Genomic DNA, 26,530 nt, shown 5'->3' with positions numbered 1-26,530 from the left:
GTCTCCAGCAGCTTCCTGTCGAGACACTTTTAAGTCTCTGTAATAAAATATTAAGATGAATAGAATTAATTCAGCTCTGAGATCTTTAACCATCAGACGACAAAGAAGAAGAACTTTTCTGGCTGTAGAACGAGGGTTACTAAATTCCTCAGACTGATCTTTGAGTCTCCTGCAGGTGGCAGCAAACTTTTGAAGAAGAGGGTGAGGCATTCAGGTACTTCTAGTAAACTTCACTTCACAACAAGGAATTATTGTTTTTGAGACAGAAGTCAAGAAATCCTCATGCTTACTAGCAGCACTTGAACGCATCATCAGCTGCATCATAAGATTTGGAGTCTGACCGGAAACAGCAGAGAGAGAGAGACATGAACAGAACCCAGTTCTAAGTTCTACAGGGGTCCAACAGAGACCGGACCAGAGACCAGAGCCAGCAGCTGACAGGATATAAACCAGAGTCAGTCCGGCTGAAGGAGACCGGCTGGTTCTTACAGAATAAACGGAGGTAAATCAGAGAGTCGTTCAGACTAATGGAGAACACATGATAAATGTCAAGCAGAGAAACATGTTCCTTTACATGTGTGTGTTTACGACCTGCTGACGTTTAGTTTGACGGGAGAATTGACAAAGTTCATGTTGGAGTCATTTACAGTTACATGATCTCAGAGACTAAATAATCAACAGTTACCTGCTTCTTTATCAGTGATTAAAATAATCCTCATTGTTATTATAATAATAATGAGGATAATTTTAATCTTTATTTAACAATGTGATCCAGATGTAAATTATTCTGATCCTCTTTTCAGACCATGTTTCAAGATGAAGGACAATAAGACCACAAAACTAAAATAAATACAATAAATAATTTCAAACTCAATCAATAATCTTCTAAAACTAATGTGTCACATGTTCCATATGTGTCACATGTTTCAGATGTGTCAGATGTTGAGGACCTGTTGGACCAGTAGGAGGAACAGGGCGGGTTTTCCTGAAATGTGGAGATTTTCCTTTAATTAAAACATGAAATCAGATAACAAGAAGCTGAGGAATCACACACACACACACACACATAGAGCACAGTGGCCAGCCGGTGATGTAAAGCAGTAATCATGTCATCAGTAAACAGGAAGTAGCACTCAGACTGATGTTATCCAGCTGTGAGTGTTTCCCTGACTTCCTGTCCGTCCCGTGGTCGACCAGTAGCAGCTGACGAGTCTGGTCAGTTCACCGAAAGCTGACTGGATCGACTCCTGGAGCTGTGGTTGTCCAGTGGTTTCCTCCAGATGTTGGTGGATCAGCACAGAGAAGTTGAAGTGACGACGTGTTGTCAGTGACGGTAGGTAAACCTCATCACCAGACTGTGGCTCCTGTCTTCACAGACAGTGTGATGTCTCACCGTCTCACATGACGGAGACACTCATGTGTTTCCAGTCTGAATGAGCTGCTGCTGTAAAATATCATCAAGTTCAGATGTGGTCTCAGCTGACAGACCTGACGTGTTGCTGCTGTTGCTTTTGCGGTTGTCACTGTTGTTGATGCTACTGGGACTGGCTAGTTTGACAAACTGAACAAGTTAGCAGATGACTGAGCTCTTGTTTTCTGTGTCTTCCAGATCTGTTTAGATACTGTCTTCCTGTCTGTGAGTCTCTGATGGATCTCAAGCCTTTGTGATTTTCATCAGGAGCTGATCCTCGAAACGAAACCCAAGGTCCTGGACTCGTCTCTGAGGATCAGGATCATGGGACCACCGGTGATCCACGGAACTCCTGTGGTACCTAAGATGGGGGTCCGGGTTCGGATGTACGACCGTTCTCATAGGAGGGAAATCTGGAACGCCCAGCCCTCTCAAATGTCTGACGGTCTGATGCCAGGCTTCCTGAACTCTGAGAGTCTGGACCTTCAACCTGGACCAGAGACCAGAGTACCGCTCTGTGACCTCTGGAGTCCTTCCACCAGGAGAGCGTCGGTGAGGATGAAGAGGAGCAACAGTGAGCAGATGATGAGCAACTATGGAGATGAAGATTTGGACTCTGCTCCTGAAAACCCAAACACAGGATCTAGCCTGAGGCGGGAGTACGGCAGCACCTCGACTCTGGACCGACAGACTTTCAAGGCGACCAGGACACCTTCCTCCAGTCTGCAGGCTGCTGCACAGATCGCTCAGGGCAATGTCAACTTCATCCTCGGACACGGCAACTTGAGTGATTCGGTTTGCAGCACAGACAAAGAGAACTTTCAGAATATGAAGCTGGAGAGAAGTGATGAAGCCAGGTTCTCTTCAAACAAATGTTTCTCTCATTATGACGTTCAGAGCATCCTCTTCAACATCAGAGACTCCTCCTCCACCCGAGCAGACCTCAACGTTTGGTTTAATCCGGCAGCAGTCATTGATGACAAAGACTGTTCCTTCTATTGTGATGAGACTGGGGAGGAAACGGAGAGGACGCTGGACCAGACCTGCAGCAACGTTCTGCTCAGCACCTGCAGTACCAACGCTGCTGTGTCAGTTCTGGAGTTCTGCAGAGGAACCAAGGTGTTCCCCCAAAATGAGATGAATAACTATGACTTTGAGCACATTGACCTTGGAGCCAAATATTACCTGCAATTTTTCTACAATAGAGGTAAGTCTAGTACCTCCAGGACCTTCCTTTGGGATTTCTGATCTAAAACTATGTAAATGTGTCTTCTTCTCTGTGGTTCCCCCTCAGATCACCAGAATTATTTTGGCATTGATAAGAACTTTGGTCCGGTGTCTCTGAGCGTCCGGCGAGAGAAACTGGAGGACGGGAAGGAAAAGACACAGTACAATTACAGAATCATACTGAGGACCACTCAGGTAACTGGTCCACTTCAGTCGTGTCCTTCTACACGTCTGTCCCTTTAGCTGATTCACTATGTTACATAAAATGGATGTTGGACTCTCTCTAACTGTCCACGTCTCTGTCGTCTCTGTCAGCTGCCCACTTTGAGAGGGTCCATCCTGGAGGACTCTGTCCCGTCTTCGTCCAAACATAGGGCTAGTCGAGGTCTCCCTCTCAGGGACGTCTTGGAATTTGTGGTTCCTGATCTCAACATCCAGGATCTACGACTGGCCACTGATTCACCCAGAGTCCCTGAAATGCTGCTGCAACTGGACCAGCAGGTGGTTAGTGTGGTGGACAATCCTGTTTCATTCCGCATCTGCAGATGGACTCACAGCACTGAGAGTGAATAGCGAGCAAAGAATACACAGAGTAGATCTGTTTTCTACTTCTTATTCACTAGAGGACACATGGTTCACTCCTTTTAGGTCTCTACCTGGCTCCCAGACACAGGCCCTGAAAGAACACAAGAATCCTACAGCACACATGACATACACCTCAACAGACTTAGATGTTAAAGCAGCTTCTAAACCGTGTGTAAAACATTTCCATTACATTAGTCAGCTACAATGCTCCAGTCACCCGTCACTCAGAGAACCCATGCTTATCACAGTAACCACTCAGCACAGAGCCACCACTATACGTCGCTCCATGTGAGCTGCTGACTTTTTGTTAAAGGGAGTTTTTATTTCAACACATCTGTGACCTGCTGGTTTGTTGGACCACGGCTGTCATATTTCATATACCTGCTAACACCCTATGAGGGGGTTAGTTATAGGTAGTCATGGGGGGGGGGGGGGGGCGTAGCAGGTATATGAAATAGTACAGAATACGTTTCTCCGTATACCTGCTAACCCCCATGACTCTCAGATCAGCTGATATCGAACCTGACATGAGACAGTATGAGCTATGTGTGTTTTATCTCCAGATGAGCTTCCAGCGCAAAGTGGATGTCTTGTTTCATCGTCCTGGTTGGACCACAGGCGAGGACAACCGGGAGCCCAGCAGTCCTGCTCTGGACCAGTTTCTGGACCTTCTGGGCAACAAGCTCCGACACGGTCTGAGTGATCTAACGCTGGCTGTTATGACTGGTGCTGATGGTGTGTCTCAGATGTGCTCACTTCCTGCTTCTTTTTGTTCCCTGTCGGGGTAACTCAGCAGGAAGTCACTCAGTGTCCACAACGTTCAGGGAATTTGAGCTGATGTTCCAAGTTTCAACTCTGCAGCCAAACAATAGTCAACAGGTACTGGTGTTATTGTAGTACTACAGAAGTACTTGTACCGTTAATGCTGAAACACGTCAATTTAACAGGTCAACACTCCACACCAATCAACCAGAAACAGACTAGTATAGCAACTACTACTTATAATACCACAAACAGTACTACAAAATCTACTATTTATATGAGATTAAACTGTATTGCTGTTATACAGATGAAGTACAAGTACAGTAAAAATATATATTTTTGTGCCGTATACACCAAACAGTGACAAAGACGAGACAAATATATTAAAAAGAATGTGTAACATAAATGTAGAGCATCTATATCAATCATGGATCAATAAGTACTAAAGTAAATGGAGACGTCTGCAGCTTTAAGACATAGACTGTATATAAATATGGACTACACGTCTTCACTTCCTCTCATTGGCCAAACTAATGGTATTTTCCCTGGGATATGGGCGGCGCCATCTTACGACTTTGGAGTCAGAGTCTGATCAGTACGGTCCAAGAGTGGATCCATGATATCTATGCCCCGCCCACACTTCCTCCAGACTCAGTTTTAAGTTTAATTAATACTACGCTCTGCTCTACCTCCAGCAGTTACAAGGAAATGTTGGATTACACACTGTACTCATTTTTTAATTCTTTTCTTCATGGTCCTACAGGAATGCTTTACAGAGTGGTTGGCATGGCAACTTGTACTGATCAGAATGTCACACCCTGTTTCTATAACTAAAACGAAACTTATCCAAAAAAATGACACGTGAAAATTCATCAACATTATATTAACTACCTAAAATGATCACCTTGGAAAAAAAACAAATGATATGACGTGTATTTTAGTGTTTAAATTCGGTCCAAGTCCCGCCCACTAACATGGAGGGGGTGGGGCTTATGACCTATACTGCAGCCAGCCACCAGGGGGAGCTCTACTTGCTTTGGCTTCATTTTAGAGGAGCTGTTCTGTCGTTCCATCTTTATACAGTCTATGGTTTAAACACAGCATAATTACAAGTAGTGTTGTAGTATCAATTAGTATCAGCTGTAAGTTCAGGTAAGAAGCTGGTGGTGGTCATGTTGTTATACTAATAATTCTCTTCTTCTTCTACACCAGTTTCCAGGTCCAGCAGTGATCGATACCTTTTCTTTGTTGTTGTTGTTTTTCAGCTGCTGCACAAACTTCACATCCCGAACAACAACATCACGGTGATCTTCCAGGAGCCTGATTCTCCACCCTTCATCCCCAAAAACACCCGCTCACATTCACAGCATGTCTTCATCATCATCAGAGTACAACAACCCTGCAGCCAGCACACCTGGTACAGGTGAGGCCGTGATTAAACAGGAAACACCGCAGCTGGTGCAGGCGAGACCGTTGACATGTCCTCTTCTCTTGTCCTTTAGTGTTTCAGTGTCCAGGCACAGAGACGTGCCGCCCTTCGGTCCAGTGATCCCACTGGGTTTGAAGTTCCCCGCCTCGCCTGTCTTCAGAGAGTTCCTGCTGACGAAGATCATTAATGCTGAACACGCCGTACGAAGGTCAGAAACATTTGTTGCCATGGCGACACGCCGCAGACGGGAGCACCTGAGGGAGCTGGTGGAGAACTTCATCACGTCAACGCCGGTGGACTCGTCATCCTCCCCCAGGTTCAGCTTCATTCATCTGGGCAGGAAGAAGAAGGTGCACAGCCCATTGCAGCCACGCGCTCACCTGCTGAGCACAGGCGCACTCACCTGGAGGGTGACGGCTCCAGACCTCACCTGCTCCGCCTCCGCCTGCTGCCGGCTCGCCATCTCCAGTGAGCTGGTGGTTCTCATTGAGGAGGCCAGCAGACGGGTGGTGTTCAACTGTTGCTGCAGAGATGTGATTGGCTGGAGTGGCGTACCTGGAGGCATCAAACTGTTCTACCTGGACGGACACTACCTGGTGTTTTCTACCCAGGAGGGAAACTGGGAGGACGGAGGAGAGATCGCTCAGAGGCTACAGGTGAGGAGCTCCTGTTGGTCCAACTAGAAGAGAGCTGTCCTGTCATAGTGGAGATGAAACTATTTATTGGTTGATCAGAAAAAAATAAGTCACTAGATCAATGATCATGTGGTGGTCATATCCTCTGTCTGTCCTCTGTCTGTCCTCTGTCTGTCCTCTGTCCTCAGCTGGTGACTCGTGGCAGTCCAGCGCTGAACATGACTCTGAGGAGGAACCATCTTGGTCAGCTCGGCTTCCTGGTTAGCGTTGAGGGTGTGGTGGGGGACGTTGAAACCCTCAGTCCTGCCTGGCAGGCGGGGCTCCGCCCAGGCTGCAGGCTGATGGAGATCTGCAGGGTTGCCATGGTAACACTGACCCACAAACAAATGATGGAGCTGCTGAGGACGTCGGAAACCGTTGACCTGCTCGTCCTCCTGCCGCACAGAGACGGGACGCCGCGCAGGTCAATAAGTCTTTACTCCTCTCATTCGTCTCCAGGTTTATTATGTGGACAGAGTGTTGTCACGGTTGTCTCCCTTCTCCGGGTTTATTACGTTTATTACGCGTGCTCATAGTGGTCTACGCGGAAAGAGTGTCCTCACATCCGTCTACGGGTTTATTACATGGACAGAGCATCTTCATCGTCTTCTTCTCATTTTTTTCAGGAGTTGCTCAAAAACATGTCGAGTCCCGACATTTGTGTCCAAACTCTCCGACGTCATGACTCCACCCTCCTGGCACCAGGTGTCTGAAGCCCCGCCCCCATCCAGAGCTCCATCCAATCAAAATCAGACGTTTGAACGGCTACAGCAGCTGAGTTCTACCTTTGACATGAAGGAAGGATCCAGGTAACAGACGTTAATGAGAACTCAATCTTATCTTTCACTATTTCACCTTCACTGATTGGCTAATGATGTTGACCCTCTTTTCAGAGCTCTCTCTGATTGGCCTATCGTCTCTGATGTCAGCACAGAGTCTGAGTCCCCCCAGGACAGGACGTGGACGACCAGTGAGGTCTCTCGTCATCCTCACCCTGTGATGAAGGTGAAGGAGTTCCAGCAGAGAGTGAGTTTAGATCCACCGTCCATTAACAGCTTATTAATAGTAACTAATGTCTCATGGAGTTTCTGTCTCAACGCTGGCAGTTGACAGAGAAAAGCAGCAACACATCGTCCAGAGAGGACAGACACTACGTCTCCATGGACGCCAACAGGGTTTCCATGGACAGCGGTATAGATTCCAGCGCTCCATCAGCCCCACCCAGCGATGCTGCCGCAACACTGGTCCTGAGAGACATTTGGAGGGAGACAACGACTTCAGGAATCACCGTGGCGATGCCAGCTGGTCATGTGACTAACCTGAGCGCTTCAGATTTAAGGTGGTTTAGATTTAAGGTGGTCAAGATTTAAGGTGGTTTACATTTAAAGTGATCAAGATTTAAGGTGGTTTAGATTTAAGAGGTTTAGATTTAAGGTGTTCAAGATTTAAGATGGTTTAGATTTAAGGTGGTAAAGATTTAAGGTGGTTTAAGTTTAAGGTGGTTTACATTTAAGGTGGTTTACATTTAAGGTGGTCAAGATGTAAGGTGGTTGAATGAGTGAATGAGATGATAAACTCCAGTCATGATTGAACACAGGTCTGTAATGGATCAAATCTCTGATGTAAATTAGTTTCATATGTATTCTTGTCCTCGTCTCTTTCAGGCTCAGCTGCTGTGAGAAGGTGAGTCTGTTTCATTAATATTATTATTTATCATATATTTATTTTTAGACCTGATAGATCCTTGTATCCATCCATCCAGGAAGCAGGAAACGCTGAGATAAGAAACTCTGTAGAAAGGCACAGAGACGAAATAACAGAAGTGCATGATGGGAAGTCCCCCAGCAGCCTAAACCCATAGCAGCATAACTAAGATAATTCAGGGCTTTATCAGAAACCTTCAGGGTTGGTGTCCGGCTCCTGAACCCAGTCTGGGACCTGGTTCCAAAGGAGAGGGTCCTGGTAGCTGAAGGCTCTACCTCCCATTCTATCGGAGAACCTCCAGGAACCACCAGGACGATGATATGGTTCTTGTGAGGTCTCTCAGATCAGATGGAGCCAGGCCTTTTAAGGGCCTTGGATGGAAAGATGGGGTTTAAAGTCTGGATTTTACAGGAAGCAAATGAAGAGAAGATAAAAGTGTAGTGATACGATAATAACTTCAGCTCTTCTCTGTATTTAGCAGATGGACGTTTTTCAGAGAGACCTTTGGAGTTTTTATCTGAATGAACTCTTCAGTTTCTTCTTCTTTCAGTCCATCAGCGTCTTTACTCCATCTCCATGGAGACCCCCGACCCGCACATTATCACATGACAGTCTGTACTGGACTTTGTCCCCGTCCCGCTGCCGTCGGTTGGTGCTGATGTCAGACCAGCTGCTGACCAGGAGAGTCTCGTCCAAGCTACACAGGAGTGAGTAACTGTTCTGTGACTTTCAAAATAAAAGTCTGAACCTTCCAGGGCAGCAGCTGGTCGCCGTAAACACATTATTTTACCTTCAGTCATTGGCCACGTTTTGTCTTGTTGTGTGCTGCTACTTCTGGATCTGGTAATGTTTGGACCTGAGATGTCTTTAGGGGACATTGATCTGTCGTCGTATAGATTAATGAAAACAAGAAGGAGAATGAGAGGGAGGATCTCTCCACACCTGTCTTCCTCCACAGGTGAGCTCTACTACTCTGACAGCTCATTGGCTGAAGGGTCCACCATGGCATCATCACATCTGGACCGGGGTCAGCCAGTGGACGCTGCCCGGGTCTTTGAAGGTAAAGTGAATCCCAGCTTCTTCTTCGTTGGTGTTTGTCTCCACAGCTGCAGTGTGATTTTATTGTTGTCTGTCTCAGAAGTCAGTCCTCTCCACCGTCCTCTGGAAGGGACACCAGCTCTGCAGGACAGGTGAGGAAGTACACCTGAGAGCTCAGGCTAAAAGCTTTCTCTAATTTATCAGCACATATTTTCTCTGAACGTCACCGCCATCTTGTTTCCCGTCCTCCCTCAGGGACGTCACAGACGACACCTCCCTCTCAGGGAAAGTCTTCCAGCTGGAGAAGATCCTTCATCGGCTGCAGCTCAACCTGCTCAAGGTAAAACACAAGACACTGATGTCATAGAGTGTGACGTCATCAGGCTGACCCGTCCTTGTGTGTGATGTGTTCAGGAGAAGCAGGATAAAGCAGCACTGCAGGAGCAGGTCCTGAGCCTCCGTCAAGACAACCTCCATCTGAAGGAGGCGGGTCGGAGCGCTGCCGAGCAGACGAGGAGGTTCGCCGCCCGGAGGCTGCACCGAGAGACTGCTGCTGCTGCTGCCACGGCAACCCGCAAGTCTTCAGTCTGACCAATCAGCGAAGCGCGTTGGAGGAGGGCGGACCTGTTACCTACTTGTGTTTATGTGGTTTCCTGAAGTTTACCGAGATGCGCAGATTATTCAGTTTTATCAGTTAATCCCAGAGAAACCATTAATTATTAATAATTATAATAATTTTTATTATTATAACACTAATAGTATCATGGCCTGTGATAGACTGGAGACCTGTCCAGGGTGGACCCCGCCTCTCGCCCAATGACAGCTGGGATAGGCTACAGCCCCCCAACCATGACCCTTTACAGGACAAGCGGTTACAGAAGATGAATGAATGAATGAATAATAGTATTGCTACTAGTAAAAATCCAACATTTATTATTATTATTATTAACATATTATGTTAATTTATGTGTTATTACAGTATAAGCTTTAGTTTTTCTTTGCTTTTGTTTACATTCATATGTGTTTACACCATGACTGCTATACCCAAAAATGATTCTATTTTTATTCATTAAAAACATGTTACTGCAAAATAAAAAAGAATAATCTGCCTCTACTTTACATGTGATGCCACGGATGGAAGCAATCAAACGAACAACATTATTTATTTCTAGTGTATCCATATCTGAAACCAGACTCCCTGCTGATCTAGACTCTGTGACATCACCTCGTTAATAATGGAGCGTCGTCTAAAAGCCTCAGAGCGGTTTTCCTTCTTCTCTTCTCTTGTTCTTCAGTCATCAGCATATTTAACCGTCGTTCTTGTCCATCGCTCGACTACGGTTATGACCAGTGATGTCACCGCTGAGCATGCTCAGTAGCGAGTAGAGAAGCCGCGGATCTCCAGCTTGGAAATGTCTCTCTCGTTGGAGAAAACGGCGCGGTCGATCCGAGAGCTCGGACTGCCGACGCTCTTCAGCCACTGCTTCCTGAAAAACAAGAATGATGATGATGATGATGATGATGATGATGATACATTAACCCTGGCTAGATGGAATCATTGACACTTCTACTCAACCACTAACACTAACAGGGTCTGAGAGTTCAAGGCGTTAAGAGTAAGACCAATCCTCTCTGACATGACTGATGGTTGATTCGTGCATAGGAGCGTTCTGATTGGTCCGTTTGGACTCACATGTCACCGACTTTGTCCGGCGGTCCCTGGATTTGACCGATCACGGTTCCTTGTCTGGTGTTCTTCACCCAGCCGCTCAGTCCCAGACTACGACCCTGATCCTCTGTGTACTGACGAACAACAATCACACAAAAAAGAAGTCAAGCTATCTCAAGACTCCTTCCAGAACCCAGAGCCTGAAACCTCCAGAGCAGAACCAAGAACAACTCCAGAACCAGAACCAGACATGGATACAAAGAGAAGGAGGAGGAATGACATGAATTCACACATGCAGCATCTAAGCAGTGCCAGATAAAGCTTTCCTCGCCATAGGTCATGAATACATGAACAGCAAAGAGAGGAGAGGTGGAGCTGAAGGAAGGTTCATGCTGCATCCTGCTGGGGATGGCTGCTGCCATCAAGGAGTGTCATTGCTATGGGGTGGGGGTGCCTGGTCTGGTCTAGGTGGGTGCTACATGTCTAAGTAACATCCACACCAATGAATGCCAGGTCCAGAAGTTTCCCAGCAGAACATTGAAGATGGTCAATGTTATTAACTTATCCTGTCAGTGGTCATAATGTTGTGGCTGATCGGTGAAACTCACTTTGAGAGCTGCTCTTTTTTATTTTAGTTTTAATCTGGTATTTTTAATTTAGCTGCCTGGTCTGGAGGGTTCAGGGTCACACGACTAAAGCTGACTACGTTACTCTGCTCCTCCTCCACTGGCCGTGCAGTGCTCGTGCTTTATTACCTTAACCAGCCACACCTGAGTAGATGTGAACAAAGTGCGTCGTTGAAGAGGCTTAAGACGAACACTTCTCAGCTGTCTTTCATGTCTCGACTCCTCTGTGCAGCACTGTGGTCAGCGTTGGTTGTTTTTGAATGTGCTTTAGAAATAAATACACTGACATTAAAAGGAATGAGAATGGATGTACACAGCCTGGCCAAAAAACTGTCTCCACCTGGAGTTAACTGATCAAACAGGTAGGAGCCTCCTATTGGATAATTACTGCATGGGTGATTATCTTTCAGCTGACAACAAGTTATTTAACACCAACTGATGCAATGAGTAGCTTCTCATTTCTTCAACAACCATGTCTAAAGACATATCCTGTGGTCGTGGAAAAGCTGTTAGTCTGTTTGAGAAGGGTCAAATCATTGGCATGCATCAAGCAGAGAAAACATCTAAGGAGATTGTAGAAACTACTAAAACTGGGTTAAGAACTGTCCAACGCATTATTAAAAACTGGAAGGATAGTGGAGAACCATAGTCTTCCAGGAAGAAATGTGGCTGGAAAAAAATCCTGATTGATGGTGGTCAGTGATCACTTAAACGTTTGGTGAAATCAAATGGAAGAAAACCACCAGTAGAACTCAGGGCTATGTTTAATAGTGAAAGTAAGAACATTTCCACACGTACAATGTGAAGGGAACTCAAGGGATTGGGACTGAACAGCTGTGTAGCCTTAAGAAAACCACTAATCAGTGAGGCCAACTGGAAAAAAGAGGCTTCAATTTGCTAGGGAGCATAAAGATTGGACTCTGGAGCAATGGAAGAAGGTCATGTGGTCTGATGAGTCCAGATTTACCCTGTTCCAGAGTGATGGGGGCATCAGGGTAAGAAGAGAGGCAGATGAAGTGATGCACCCATCATGCCTAGTGTCTACTGTACAAGCCTGTGGGGGCAGTGCTATGATCTGGGGTTGCTGCAGTTGCTCAGGTCTAGGTTCAGCAACATTATGTGTCCAAAGAATGAGGTCAGCTGACTACCTGAATATACTGAATGACCAGGTTATTCCATCAATGGATCATATTCCAAGATGACGATGTCAGGATTCATTTGGGCTCAGATTGTGAAAGAGTGGTTCAGGGAGCATGAGACATCATTTTCATACATGGATTGTCCACCACAGAGTCCAGACCTTAACCCCATTGAGAATCTTTGGGATGTGCTGGAGAAGGCTTTGTGCAGTGGTCAGACTCTCCCATCATCAAGATCTTGGTGAAGAATTAATGCAACACTGGATGGAAATAAATCTGGTGACATTGGAGAAGATTATTGAGACAATGATACAGAGAATGTGTTGGAATCAAAGATAAAGGAGGTCCAACCAGATATTAGCGTGTCGTGTGGGACCTTGTTTTTTTTTGGTGGCGACTGTTTTTTTGGCCAGGCAGTGACTTTAATGTGGAGATGTTCATTAATAGTTGAACCTCCTGGATGGGAGGAGTGGGGGTGACTGTACAGTCCCTGACAAAAGTCTTGTCACTTATCCATTTTGTAGAAACAACAGTTTATAACCTGACTTGTAATTAATCCATTGGTTTTAGAAATGGCTCATATGAAAGCTAAAACCCTCCCAAATTATGTTTGATATACTAAAATAAATTTGCTTCACTGAAGAAAGATTGATCATTTAATGAACACAGAAAGGTCAGATTTTGGCAAGACAAAAGTCTTGTCGCTTGGGTACAAGTTGACCCTAAGTGCCCCTCAAATATATGTATTATCAATTTGTTTTACAAGCAATGGCTAATTACAATCCCAACAGCCCAGGTCCGGCAGACCCCGCAAGACAACTGCTCGGGAGGACCGTTTGTTGGCTCGAAAATCCAAGGCCAGCCCCTTTTCCACTGCAGCAGAGCTCCACCAGGCCTGGTCACCTCAAGTCCCCATGTCAACCAGAACAGTTTGTAGAATTCTGTCTTGAAATGGCCTCCATGGTAGAATCAGTGCCCAGAAACCAGCACTAAACAAAAGGCAATTAAAAAAACGTGTGGCATTTGCCAAGGCCCACAGCCTGCTAAAAGGATGGACGCTGGAAAAGTGGCAGAAGGTGGATTTCTCAGATGAATCTTCGGTTGAATTACATCACAGCCGCCGCAAATATTGAAGGAGACCTACTGGAGCTCGCATGGATCCGAGATTCACCCAGAAAACAGTTAAATTTGGTGGCGGAAAAATCATGGTCTGGGGTTACATCCAGTATGGGGGTGTGCGAGAGATTTGCAGGGTGGAAGGCAATATCAATAGCGTAAAATATCAAGAAGTATTAGCTACCTCTTACATTCCCAACCATAAAAGGGGTCAAATTGTGCAGCAGGATGGTGCTCCATCGCATACTTCCATCTCTACATCAAAGTTCCTCAAGGCGAAGAAGATCAAGGTGCTCCAGGACTGGCCAGCCCAGTCACCAGACATGAACATCATTGAGCATGTCTGGGGAAGAATGAAAGAGGAAGCATGGAAGACGAAACCAAAGCATCTTGATGAACTCTGGGAGGCATGTAAGACTGCTTTCTTTGCTATTCCTGATGACTTCATCAATAAATTGTATGAATCATTGTCGAACCGCATGGATGCAGTCCTTCAAGCTCATGGAAGTCATACAAGATATTAAATATGGATCTCACAGCACCAGTACTTAATTCACTGATGTTATGCATCATATTTTTGTATTTGAAGTAAATGATTTGTTCAATTTTCACATTACTTTCTGTAGGCGACAAAACTTTTGTCTTGCCAAAATCTGACCTTTCTGTGTTCATTAAATGATCAATCTTTCTTCAGTGAAGCAAATTTATTTTAGTATATCAAACATAATTTGGGAGGGTTTTAGCTTTCATATGAGCCATTTCTAAAACCAATGGATTAATTAAAAGTCAGGTTATAAACTGTTGTTTCTACAAAATGGATAAGTGACAAGACTTTTGTCAGGGACTGTAGTGAGGATTTATTGGAGGCAAGGTTGTTTCTAAAGCAGCTGTTCTTACTGAACTTTAGCTCGGTGGAGGTGGTTGTAGCAGCGGAGCAAGCATTAGTGGTAGAGTTAGTAGCTGAAGGTTTGTTTTTCATGCATCTAAATGTCAACATCCCAGCGTTGATGGAGACGACTGTCTGTGGTCATTAGTGCAGATCATTCATGATCATAACTTCAGAGGAAGATGAAGCTCACCATCCTGAAGCAAACACCTGAACACAGCAGAACAAACATTAATCTCAGGACAGAACAACACTCTGCTCAGATCCATGATACACAATCAGTTCATTCGACGCCACGTGAGTCACGACGTACCCTGGACATTCCCAAAAATCTCAAAGTCCACCGAGGTCAGCTGTTTGTCGGACATGACGACGTTGAAGAGACAAAATAAAAGCGCAGACACAAACATGTCGGTAAATATGACTCTGCTCTGGCTGAGATATTTTTATCCCTGACATTTAAAACTCTGCAGAGCGCTGTCAGAATAAGAGCTGCTTACTGTAACGTGTCTGAACAAAGGACTGGTGATTTTATTTTGAAGGTCACGGGGAGTGCTGTCATCACATGGAGGACTTCCTGTAGGAGTGACGTCAGCCGGCCTCTAAACCACACCGTAACAGACCATACGTCTCTGTCTGAGCGGTTTCACGAAAAGACATGAAAACAGAAGGAATGTGTTGATGTTCCTGTTTTATTCTGACACGCTCTGGTTTCAGTTGTGTTATTTAACGGTTTTGATCCCAGTTCCCTTTTCTGGAAAGAAGCTCTGATGTAAGATGTATATACACAGATCAGCCACAACATTATGACCACTGACAGGAGAACTCAATAACATCAACCATCTTGTGACAGTTCAGTGTTCTGCTGGGAAACTTCTGGACCTGGCATTCATTGGTGTGGATGTTACTTAGACACGTAGCACCCACCTAGACCAGACCAGGCACCCCCACCCCATAGCAATGACACTCCTTGATGGCAACAGGGTGCAGCCTGACAGACGAAAACAGTTTAGGAACAACTCAAAAAAAACATGAAGAACAGCACAAGGTGTTGACCTGGCCTCCAAATTCACTAGATCCCAAACTGATCAAGTATCTGTGGGATGATCCACAGAGGCCCCTCCCCTCAAAGGCCCCCCCACTAACAACATCCTCTTGATCAGAAGGCCCATGTCCATTCTCTGATGAGTCACCACAAGGAAGACCTGCACATATATTAGGGAGGTGGTCATAATGTTATGCCGTGTTATAACGTCAGGGTTCAGGGTTCATTTAGTCGGCAGCTGGGAATGAATCTCACTCTGACAGATCTGTTGGATTTATCTTTAATCGCTTCCACAAACAAACAAACAGAGTTGTTTTTCACATCTCTGTAAACCACCAGACATGAAGAGCTCTACTGAATCTTTCCTTTTAATAAACTGAGGCTTGATAACATTTCATGAGATAAATAGACGCGATAAATACATGAGACATGTCCTTTAGCTCAACAATCAGGACAAAACACAAACAGATGACTCAGAACTGAACTCCGTCACATCTACAGCTATAGAGTTTCTGGCTGGAGTTCAGTCAGCCAGAGCAGAGAGACAGGAAGTGTTTGTCTTCCAGTCCGTCCACTAATGTGAAATATGAACTGGCTGTTTCCCAGTTAGACCAAAGCTCTGAAGACGAAGGACACAGCAGCTCCCAGAGCCAAACCCAGGGACAGAAAGAACGCCATGATGGCTCCGGCGGTTTCTGCTTCATGGGGAAGAACGTTCCTGTTGATCAAAGTGTAAAACATTAGTTTAGAGTGTATCTCCATAAAATTTAATAAACCCAACCCGTCTGGACTGGGCCACGTTCAAGAGTAGAGGTCAGTGTCTGTTCTTACTTGGGCCCGTAGCACATGCAGAGACTCGCCAGGTATCCGTTGCTGAAGGCGAAGATGATCATGAAAGTGATGAAGAAGGCGTCGTGGTGGAAGAAGACGGGAAGGTTGACACGAGGCTGAACGTTACACAACATGAAGAGCGGGACGAAGACCACGCGGCACACGATGGACGCGGGAAGAATGAGACTGTCCTTCCCCGGCTGGAAGCAGAGACGAGGACCAATGAGATTCATCAAAACGTTCGATAGATAAGATCGCAGCTGTTATCGAACTCACCCACATACAGACGGCAGTTAAGCTCCGCCCAGCCCAGTCACACAGGTTAAACAGCAGGAAACAGCAGACCGGGATGAAGTACAGGTCTTTAAATGAAACAGACGCAAAGATCTCAGTAAGCTTCACCGTGAAGAATCAGACACAGCTGATGGCGACTCAAGGTTCACATTAATCAGGGGTGTCAAACATAAGGCCCAGGGGCCAAAACTGGGCCCTCCAGAGGGTCTAATGTGGGCCCACAGGATGAATTTGCAAAGTGCGAAAATTCCTAAAAAAAAATGCTATTCTGAATTTGTCCATTGGGAGTCAGTGTTGTGGACGTAACGTGACACTGAACTAAACATCGGGTGGCAGGAAATGTTTTTGAAGAAATTTCAGGTTACTTCTTTGTATTAAAACAAAGGGCCATTTTTTAAATTATTATTTATAGGTTTTTATGCCCTTGAGCTCAAACTAAGCCCGAACTAAAATGACTTCAACAGTAATTCAGACAGGAAGTGAAGGACTGACCCCACGAGCCTCCGTCAGCGAGGGTGGACCTGGTGTCGGCGGTGATGGAGGGAAACGTGCCGATGGTGACGGTGAATGTGAAACAGACCGACAGGGCCAGGATCCAGATCTGAGGGTCAAAGGTCATGACACACACAGCGTTATGAGGCGTTCAGCGGAATCAGAGCTCCTCAGGGATTTGACTGGTTTCAGTTTGTCTCTGACCTTCTTAAAGATCGTCATCATGGACACGTTCTGGTTTCTCTTCTGAACTTCGTCCGTGTCTTTACTCTCTGGAGGAGAACGATAATAATTACACTGAATGGACCACTTTTAGTCCTTCAACATGTTTAGTTTGAAGAGAACAAGATGTGACTGCAGAGGACAGAGATGATTAATGATCAATCAAATGACACCATGAAACGGTTCAGGTCAAAATTGGTTGTTTCAACTCAGACCAGACACCGTGAATCTCTTTGATGCAATATGTAAATATTTTTTGTACATAACATATTTGTTGGCCGTATTCTATTTTTATTCTATTCTATTTTTTTGTATCTTCTGCATCTTGCACTGTTGTTTCCTGCCGCTGTAACGCCCTAATTTCCCCATGGGGATGAATAAAGTCTTATCTTATCTTATCTTATCTTATCTTATCTTATTTAATCTTATCTTAGGTCGTCGTACCTTGGTTCATCAGAGTCACTGATTGCTGCTCCTCTGCTGATCTCTGTTTTCCCTCCTGATAAAACTGGTAAAACTCCTGGAAACACAAACACACCGCCACGGGTTGTCGTCACATGATCACACACTGGCCATCTGATTGGATGACACAATCTATCTTTATATCTATCTATCTATCTATCTATCTATCTATCTATCTATCTATCTATCTGTCTATCTATCTATCTGTCTATCTATCTATCTATCTATCTATCTATCTATATTAACCATCAATTAAACTTGAACTCTTCAACAATCTCAGCCCTCTATTTACTTCCTTATCAGACTCAACTGTCTTTTCTCAGAATCAGCTAATTTTTAAAATCTGATCTGGTTCTGAGATAGAAACTAAAATGTAAGAATATTTCTTCATAACTCTCTCATATCTGATCGTAACTTGATTGAAACGATTGAATTCACAGTAATGGGCTCTACAGCACACGTCTATCTGACGATGCTGTCACTAAATATAAGTAATTCCTGTAATATTTCCTTCAGTGCTGTATGCCAATATAATGGAGTACCACGCTGAAGCTGATTATTTAGCAGAAATCACTGCAGCTTCACTGAGAACAACCCTCAGAAGGAGAAAGTTATGAATCACTGATTTAATTCTGAAACGCTTGAAATCAGACTCAATTTGACTTTATCTTTACAACTAAAAATAAATTCTGACGGTGTAAATGTGAACTCTTTGAGTTACCAGTTTAGGCAGCAAGACGTAGGAGAGGATGGACAGAAATATGACAACGCAGGCTGTGATGAAGTAACCAAACGCTGCATCCTGAATTTCAGAACCACCTGCAGCGGAGAGAAGACGGGAAAACGGAAAGTAGAAGTTTAATTATTTTGTTCAGACAAAACAATCTTTAAAACACAACTTTAACATCACCACTACAGAGAATCTAACTAAAAATGTGGGAGTTAATGGTGAGATGATGGTGAGATACAGTTGAGATATAGATGAGAGAGTGATCAGACTTGCGATGGCGCAGATCATGGCGAAGGCAGCGAAGGTTCCAGCGAGTCCTTGACCGCTCATGATGGGAGTTGTATACGAAGCTGGCAGCAGACCGGCCATCCCAAACAGACTGCCCTGTAGGATCGCCCCGAAGGCTGAGACAAGAGTCATGAACAGACAAGTCAACCTATAAATAAACCAACTTATCAATAAACCAATAAACAAACCAATTAACAAATAAACCAACCAATAACAACAACCAATAAATCAACAAATAAACCAGCCAATAAAGAACCAACCAACAGACTCACAGTTGATGATGACAATCTTCACCATGGTGACTGAAAAGAAAGGCAGCGGCTCCATTGGAATCTTGACGAGGGCAGCGGTGACCATGAAGACGACCATGATGACGATCAGACTGCCCATCACACGGAGGCGCTGAGGGATCCTAAAAGAAAAAGAAGATGATCAGTGATTGGCTAAGAGCTGAGGGTCTAAAGTGATGACGTGGTCGCTGAGCACAGATCAAGTCTTTCATCATTTAGTCAACAGTCGACGGACGACCATCAAACTAATTTAATAACTTTCAGACCCATTGACGTCTCGGACGTTTCAGTGAGCGTTAGGTTTCTTCTTCGTTGGTTGTAGTTCTTACAGTGAGTGAAGGAAGGAGTTGAGGCAGGTGAAGATCAGCAGCGGTAGCATCGCACATATCGTCATCACATTGTTGAATTTGGCCTCCAAGACGCTGCGACTTTCAGGTTGTCCCCCCGTGTGATTGGCTGAAGAATCTCTGACACGACTGGTGAAGTACTGGAGAGACACAACAGAGACTGTCCAATCAGAGCAGAGCATCATCCAGTCAGTTCCACTAGCTGTAGCTCGTATGTAGATGTAGAGTAATCCACATCGGACTAGTTTCAAAAAGACTTTGGACAAAATCAAAAACTCAAATGATGACTCATGAGTGTTGGAGTTAAACCTTAAAGACGTCACAGCATCAGCATCACAAGGTCACATCAGTCAATCAAATGATCTCCTCTGGATCAACACCTGGGTCAGTAGCGATGGTTGCTATTAGAATATGATTGTCAACAACAAATGTTTTTTTTCTGTGAGCTAAGACATATGTCTGATGATAAAAACTAAAAGAAACTTGTTAACTAGATAAGACTAGATAAGATGTTATTTGAATATCGGACATATTGGATAAAGGGTGTTGAATGAATCCTTCTTGTGTATGCTATCTCTTCTAGCTGTAATGTCTGATCCAACCTTATAAATGATCAAGGACAGCACAGCGGGCTGAGATCCAACTCTGGAAAGAGATGTGTAGAACTGAACAAGTGCTAAGAGTGAGGATAGAAGCTTCATTAAACTGGTCTAAAGTGGGATAATGTCTGTTTTTAGTTGCAGTTTGACTAATGTAAGATTGCTTCTGTTTCACTTTGATTTCTGGACATAAAAACCTTCTTAGTATTAGAGACACCCAAAACATAACGCATTTGAAACATTAAGTGAAAGTGTTAAGATCTGTTCTCATTGTATGAAACGTAATGAAACGTGAGTCCTGTCCAGATTAAATTTAGAAGGTGATGATGTTGGATAATGTTGGATGATGTTGTGTTGTTGGAGGGTTGGATGATGTTGGATAATGTTGTGTTGTTGGAGGGTTGGATGATGTTGGATGATGTTAGATGATGTTGTGTTGTAGGAGGGTTGGATGATGTTGTGTTGTTGGGCTTGGATGATGTTGGATGATGTTGGATGATGTTGTGTTGTTGGAGAGTTGGATGATGTTGTGTTGTTAGAGGGTTGGATGCTGTTGGATGATGATGTGTTGTTGGAGGGTTGGATGCTGTTGGATGATGATGTGTTGTTGGAGGGTTGGGTGATGTTGGATGATGTTGGAGGGTTGAATGATGTTGCGTTGCTGGAGGGTTGGATGATATTGGATGATGTTGGATGATGTTGGATGATGTTGGATGATGTTGTATTATTGGAGGGTTGGATGATGTTGGATGATGTTGGATGATATTGTGTTGTTGGATGATGTTGGATGATATTGTGTTGTTGGATGATGTTGGATGATGTTGGATAATATTGGATGATGTTGTGTTGTTGGATGGTTGGATGATGTGTGATGTTGGAAGGTTGGATGATGTTGGATGATGTGTGATCTTGGAAGGTTGGATGATGTTGGATGATGTTGGATGATGTGTGATGTTGGAAGGCTGGATGATGTTGGATGATATTGTGTTGTTGGATGATGTTGGATGATGTTGTGTTGTTGGAAGGTTGGATGATGTTGGATAATGTTGGAGGGTTGGATGATGTTGGATGATGTTGGAGGGTTGGATGATGTTGGATGATGTTGGAGGGTTGGATAATGTTGGATGATGTTGGGTGATGTTGGATGATGTTGTGTTGTTGGAAGGTTGGATGATGTTGGATGATTGGATGATGTTGGATGATATTGTGTTGTTGGATGATGTTGTGTTGTTGGAAGGTTGGATGATGTTGGATGATGTTGGATGATTGGATGATGTTGGATGATGTTGTGTTGTTGGAAGGTTGGATGATGTTGGATGATGTTGGATGATGTTGTGTTGTTGGATGATGTTGTGTTGTTGGATGATGTTGTGTTGTTGGAAGGTTGGATGATGTTGAATAATGTTGGATTATGTTGGATGATGTTGGATGATGTTGGATGGAGTCAGACTAGATCAGCTGTTACCATGGTAGCGGTCATGAAGAAGTTCCATGGCAGCAGCGTCCCCAAACCGAGCATGAAGAAGATCAGCCACACGCCTTTGAACCTGCAGGAAGAGATTCAGTTTTCAGTTTTCAGACCATGACGCTCTGACTGTAGCTGTTTTTACTGACGGTGTTTGAGGGCGTGTCCGTTGTGTTGCTCACTGATAAACAGTTTATCATCACGCTACTGACGCCTGCTTATCTCCACACAGCGTCAACTGAAAGTTTTCACTGTCAGTTACTCATCATACGTCAACATTTAACAGATTCAGCTTCAAACTATTAGTCAACGAATTAGTCATCTGTAACATTATTTATTATTATTTAACCTGCAGGTGTGAACATCTGTATCGATCATTCTAATCTAGATTAATCTGATTTGTCCATAAATGAGAGCTCTCTGAAAACATGAAGAGCATCCCGTTGTTTTGACTCACTTGTCTGTTGGAGAACTCTCGGCCATTTTTGTAATTTTTATTTTTTTTTCCCGGTGTGTCGGAGGATCAGCTGTGGATCAGACGCTTTTTAAAGACGCTCAGAGTGGAACTGGAACACAGATAAGGAGCCGAGTGTTGAGAAGGAGTCCTGATCAAGAACCAACCCGGCGGACTCTGACGTTAAAAACCTTTTTCACAGCAGAACATGATTCTCCCGGAAATCTGATCTAAACGAGAGCAGACAGAGATCAAGGTTACAAGTAAGACTTTTTTTTTTAGCAAGGACTGCAGAAAGGTCTGTTACCCCGGCAACGCCCCCAGATCTTATACATGGGGGGCCAAGGCTCTTCACTGATACATTTAAGAACAGTTGGAAATCTGAGAACCTGTGGACCTGTTGGTTTGGAGTGTCCCTGAATGCATCATCTGCTGTCATTGCACAGAGAGACATATGGAAATCCAGAAAGTAATTCGACCAAGCTTTGTTTTTTTTAATTTTTAATTGTTTTTTTTAATTTGTGAAACTCAGACGTGATGAAAGGTCAGAGATAAGGTTTTAAGCAGCAGCGATCAGACTGATCAGATGAAATAACCAGCCACACAGAAGGGTTAAAAAACACAAACTAGATAACAGAAAACAAATGAGCTGCAGGTTTTACCTTCAGTTTTTGTGCGACAGACGCCGTTGTCGTCTCTGTCGTTGCTTCTCAGCTTCAGTCTCTTGGTAAAATCCTCAGTTTGATGAATAAACACTTTAAATCTGCAAAATGTGTTTCTCTTCCTCAGCAAATCTCTCCAGACTGTTGTGAAATCAGTCTTCCTGTCCTTGTCACGTTTTTCTAAATTCCTCTTTCCTGTCTCAGAAACCTTCTGTCACTCGTTAGTCGTTTTGTTTTTGCAGCATCAGCAAATTCTTCTCTTCAGCCTGCAGTGACCTTTGACCTTTAACCTCTGATATCAGTCAGTACAGTGGACTTTGTTTCTGTAAATGGACTGATAACGGAACTGAACCACCCCAGCCAGAGTCTGCACAACAACAACATTTCATTCATGTTTCTGCTCCAGAGTCCGTCTGAAAGTTTTAGTCACTGGAATAAAATTAAATTCTTAAAGAAAGTGAAGAAGTTCAAACCTAAAAATAAAACTCTTGAAGACTGTCATCTTATAACAACAGGACAAGTAAATGTCTGTATTTACGACTTTATTTATCATAAATCATTCTTGGCAATAAAATGGAATCAATAATTAACAGTCTGATCAAAGCCAGTCGTCCTGATCAGTGTTAATCATTCATTTGAGTGTTTCCCTCAGACAGTCACAAATTAATTTATATATTATTGCTTCTGTATTCATATATTTTAAAAGCACACAGTGTCCACTTCATTAGGTACACCAGTGAAAACAGTTTTCCTCAGCCTTTTAAGATTACGTTAATTAACTTAAAAAACCCTTTCTGGACCCAAATGTTTTAGACAAACATAGACCGAAATCCAACCTTCATTTTATTTCTAATATTCTAGAAAAAGTTGTTGCTAATCAGTTGTGTGACCATTTAAACAGGAATAGTTTGAAGAGTTTCAGTCAGGTTTTAGAGTTCATCGTAAAACAGAAACAGCTCTGGTTAAAGTTACCAATGATCTCCTCATGGCTTCAGACAATGGACTTGTCTCTGTACTTGTCCTGTTAGATCTTAGTGCTGCATTTGACACTATTGATCATAATGTTTTACTACAGAGACTTGAAAGTGTGATCAAGATTAAAGGAACTGCATTAGACTGTTTTGAATCCTATCTGTCAGACAGAGTCCAGTTTGTCAACAATGATTCTTCCACTTATCTAAAAGTAAGTTATGGAGTTCCTCAGGGTTCTGTGCTAGGACCAGTACTCTATACATTATATATGCTTCCCTTAGGCAATATTATTAGGAAACATGGCATAAACTGCCATTGCTATGCAGACGACACCCAGCTATATTGATCCATGAAACCAGATGAAACTAATCAGCTGGTTAAACTCCAAGCATTAAAGATATAAAGGCTTGGATGACCTGTAATTTCCTATTCTGAAACTCAGACAAAACAGAAGTCATTATATTTGGTCCTAAGCATCTCAGAGATTCATTATCTAATCACGTGGTTTCTTTGGATGGCATTACCTTAGCCTCCAGTACCACTGTGAATAACCTTCATGTTATATTTGACGAGGATATGTCCTTTAAATTCGCACTTAAAGCAAGTGACCAGGACTGCCTTCTTTCACCTGCGTAATATCGTCAAAATTAGGAATGTCCTGTCTCAGAGTGATGCTGAAAAACTAGTTCATGCATTTGTGTCGTCCAGACTGGATTACTGTAATTCATTACTGTCCACATATCTCTTTTAAAAGCCTCCAGTTGATTCAAAATGCTGCAACAAGAGCATTGACAGGAATTAGCAAGAGAGATCATATTACTCCAGTTTCAGCTTCTCTTCATTGGCTCCCTGTCAAATCCAGAACAGAACTTAAAATCTTCCTCTTTACATACGAGGCCCTTAAAGGCCTAACTCCATCGTATCTTCAAGACCTCATTGTACAAGGTCATCCCAACAGATCACTTTCATCTCAAAGTACAGGTTTACTTGTGGTTCCTATATAGAATAGGATGTTCTTTTTTGATCAAGCTTATAGTTAGAGCTGGACTGAACCATCTCTTAGTAATGCTGGTATAGGCCTAGGCTGCTGGGGGATGGTGCATTGAGCTCTTATCCTCTCATTTCTTCTCTATTGTTACTCATGCATTGTGTGATATCACTATGTAGCATGTTAACAGCTGTGTGTCCCTCTCTTCATCAAACTATCATGTAACATCATCAGCTATGTGTTGTATTTGCATCACGATCAGATTCTACATCAATGCTTTAGTCAGATGGATGGTTTTCTCGTTCTTCCCGCTGTTCTCTTCTCTCTCGTTTGCTTTATCTACCAAGCAGGCCTCAAGCAGATGGGTTCCTCCATATGAGCTTATGGTTCTACTCAAGGTTTCTTCCTGTTAAAAGGAAGTTTTTCCTGCCACAGGACGGGTTTTATAAAGTGTCTTGAGACAATTTGCATCGTCATTGACGTTATATAAATGAAACTGAATTAATATGTGGGTTAGGGATACATTTAGCAGTTCAAGTTAGCACTCAAAAATCTGGGTTTATAAATTCTATAGATTTTTATGCTTATGACTAAGTTATGGTTCATAAATCTGTCTTATCTGAGTTATCAAAGTGGGTCAGGATTCAGGCTCAGGGTTATGTAATGACTGCTTTACAGTATTATAACAAACTGGTTTAATAATCTAGATTAGTTCAACTATTTTATTACTATAATCTGTTTTTATAAGAAAATGAAAAAGTACAACAACGTTTTAATAATTCCACATTTATTCCTTATAAAGCAGTAAATCCACATCAACAACAACCAAGTGTACCGGTTTTACAAGAGAGAGAACAGTACCACCTATCGTTGTTGTTCCATAGGTGTAGCCTCATACAAGTGGATTCTAACAGTACCCTTTATTTACCCCCTCCCTACATCAAAAAGGATGTTGGAGCAAAAAGAAAAAGAGAATGCATAAAAATAAGGCTTTTATGAAAACAGTGAATGATAAAATATCTTTTCAACTCACAAACCATTCATAATTTCCGTATTAAGAAAAAATAGAAGAGTTCCCTTCACTACTGCCGACCAGGAAATAACCACAGTCCCTCCTTCTTTGTCACGTGTTTAGATTTCTGATGCAACTGTTGGACCAAGTTCAAACCTGCAGCTACTTCCTCCTCTGAAACATTTTCTCTTTTCCTGTTGTGAAGTGAAGCAGTTCCTCCGTGCAGCTCCAAACAAGTAAGTAGGCTCTAACCGTTTGTATTCACTGTAGATTATTTACCTGACTGATGGTAGGTCATTCATTCAGATCAGGAAATCAGATCAAATCAAAAGTTTTCACGTTCGCTCCTTTAAATGTTAACTTAAACTTAACTAAAATCTTGCTTGTTCAGCACTAGTTAATAAATGTCAGGATAATAAGAGCAATTTACATTCTTTCCACGAACTTCTCCGTCCATATTTGTTTGGATCCATGACAGAAGTAAAGTAGCTGCTGTGTATTTGTAGATTATTGGCTGCTGCACTGAAAAAGGAAACAAAGATGTCCCCATGAAAGCTCCACAGTTGATATTTGAGTCATTAAATACGTGTTAACATGTGCTGGTTTTCATAACTGTGCTCAAACAAACACCTAAATGTGTGGTTTGAAGGTTTTCTTTTCACCAGTTTGAAAGAAGACATGTTATAGAAGCAGAAGAGAGCAACATGTGAAAAGTGACTTGAGCCATGGATAAAAAAACATGGATTTAGCCTCTAGTGTCTCCTTAAAGTCTTCAGATCTTCCAGTAATGATCTTCTTCAGTATTTTAGCTGCAGCTTCAGTATCAGTGAGTGTTACTGTGTTTTCAAGTTGAATCTGAATCAACAGTCGACTGACCAATAGACTTCTAATGACTAAAATAAAAGCTGCTTAGAAGTGATCTTTTTAGGGGACTGAATTAATCAGCATTAAAAGCTCATCCAGTAGAATTAGTGTGTAACTGTAACATGTCTGTGGCGTCTATGACCATGAATGATGTGGATTTGATTCTGATTTGTTTTGTAGTCTGCTCCTCTTCCTGGAACAAGAGTCTGATAACTCCTCCCTCTTCCTGGAGCAGCTCCACTCATAT

At 43.3% G+C, this 26,530-nt stretch overlaps 4 protein-coding genes across 9 annotated transcripts; 2 read left to right on the top strand and 2 right to left on the bottom strand.

Annotated features, from left to right (window-relative positions):
• The first annotated feature begins 63 nt into the window (after positions 1-63).
• Positions 64-7,469, top strand: LOC311503033 (signal-induced proliferation-associated 1-like protein 2). Its single transcript, XM_084565526.1, has 13 exons — positions 64-502; positions 1,201-1,333; positions 1,610-2,618; positions 2,706-2,833; positions 2,954-3,139; positions 3,787-3,916; positions 4,017-4,102; positions 5,251-5,408; positions 5,488-6,070; positions 6,238-6,512; positions 6,715-6,897; positions 6,982-7,114; positions 7,195-7,469. Exons 3-13 carry the CDS (start codon positions 1,736-1,738, stop codon positions 7,456-7,458), a joined length of 3,009 nt encoding a protein of 1,002 aa, XP_084421652.1. The 5' UTR covers positions 64-502; positions 1,201-1,333; positions 1,610-1,735; the 3' UTR covers positions 7,459-7,469.
• Positions 7,470-7,637: 168 nt separating this feature from the next.
• LOC311503056 (signal-induced proliferation-associated 1-like protein 2) lies at positions 7,638-10,183 on the top strand (the record flags this gene model as incomplete). 6 transcript variants are annotated; one of them, XM_084565569.1, is made up of 5 exons in its annotated part: positions 7,638-7,771; positions 8,343-8,499; positions 8,751-8,982; positions 9,086-9,170; positions 9,245-9,421. In XM_084565569.1, the coding sequence occupies exons 2-5, from the start codon at positions 8,451-8,453 to the stop codon at positions 9,419-9,421; spliced, it is 543 nt and encodes a 180-aa protein (XP_084421695.1). In that variant the 5' UTR covers positions 7,638-7,771; positions 8,343-8,450. The 6 variants fall into 6 exon arrangements, with proteins under 6 accessions (XP_084421695.1, XP_084421696.1, XP_084421694.1 ...); XM_084565570.1 differs by having other exon boundaries at positions 8,343-8,852; positions 8,934-8,982; XM_084565566.1 differs by lacking the exon at positions 7,638-7,771 and having other exon boundaries at positions 8,014-8,499; positions 8,751-8,852; positions 8,931-8,982; positions 9,245-10,183.
• Positions 10,184-10,185: 2 nt separating this feature from the next.
• LOC311503091 (acylphosphatase-2-like) lies at positions 10,186-15,437 on the bottom strand. The gene is made up of 4 exons (XM_084565619.1): positions 14,580-15,437; positions 14,460-14,476; positions 10,524-10,633; positions 10,186-10,317 (listed from the first exon to the last, which is right to left on the bottom strand). The coding sequence occupies exons 1-4, from the start codon at positions 14,674-14,676 to the stop codon at positions 10,203-10,205; spliced, it is 339 nt and encodes a 112-aa protein (XP_084421745.1). The 5' UTR covers positions 14,677-15,437; the 3' UTR covers positions 10,186-10,202.
• Positions 15,438-15,577: 140 nt separating this feature from the next.
• LOC311503048 (equilibrative nucleoside transporter 1-like) lies at positions 15,578-21,928 on the bottom strand. The gene is made up of 12 exons (XM_084565552.1): positions 21,789-21,928; positions 21,332-21,413; positions 19,250-19,407; positions 18,903-19,042; positions 18,612-18,746; positions 18,334-18,431; positions 17,595-17,670; positions 17,133-17,200; positions 16,929-17,037; positions 16,419-16,504; positions 16,143-16,342; positions 15,578-16,029 (listed from the first exon to the last, which is right to left on the bottom strand). The coding sequence occupies exons 1-12, from the start codon at positions 21,812-21,814 to the stop codon at positions 15,918-15,920; spliced, it is 1,290 nt and encodes a 429-aa protein (XP_084421678.1). The 5' UTR covers positions 21,815-21,928; the 3' UTR covers positions 15,578-15,917.
• Between the last annotated feature and the right edge of the window lie 4,602 nt (positions 21,929-26,530).

Source organism: Chelon labrosus, assembly GCF_963514085.1.
Source record: "Chelon labrosus genome assembly, chromosome: 2".
Taxonomy (NCBI): Eukaryota; Metazoa; Chordata; class Actinopteri; order Mugiliformes; family Mugilidae; genus Chelon; species Chelon labrosus.
The sequence above is the reverse complement of the archived record's forward strand: the minus strand, read 5'-3'. Positions and strand labels throughout refer to the sequence as shown.

Excerpts from the sequence above, each read along its gene's own strand:
- LOC311503033 (XM_084565526.1), top strand. The coding sequence starts at position 1,736 with ATGGGACCACCGGTGATCCACGGAACTCCTGTGGTACCTAAGATGGGG. Across the intron at positions 4,103-5,250 it reads AGCCAAACAATAGTCAACAG|CTGCTGCACAAACTTCACAT; the intron begins GTACTGGTGTTA and ends GTTGTTTTTCAG. Across the intron at positions 5,409-5,487 it reads AGCCAGCACACCTGGTACAG|TGTTTCAGTGTCCAGGCACA; the intron begins GTGAGGCCGTGA and ends CTTGTCCTTTAG.
- LOC311503091 (XM_084565619.1), bottom strand. The coding sequence starts at position 14,676 with ATGTTTGTGTCTGCGCTTTTATTTTGTCTCTTCAACGTCGTCATGTCC. Across the intron at positions 10,318-10,523 it reads CCGGACAAAGTCGGTGACAT|GAAGCAGTGGCTGAAGAGCG; the intron begins GTGAGTCCAAAC and ends CTTGTTTTTCAG.
- LOC311503048 (XM_084565552.1), bottom strand. The coding sequence starts at position 21,814 with ATGGCCGAGAGTTCTCCAACAGACAA. Across the intron at positions 21,414-21,788 it reads GAGAGTTCTCCAACAGACAA|GTTCAAAGGCGTGTGGCTGA; the intron begins GTGAGTCAAAAC and ends CTCTTCCTGCAG. Across the intron at positions 18,432-18,611 it reads CATGATCTGCGCCATCGCAA|GTGGTTCTGAAATTCAGGAT; the intron begins GTCTGATCACTC and ends TCTCCGCTGCAG.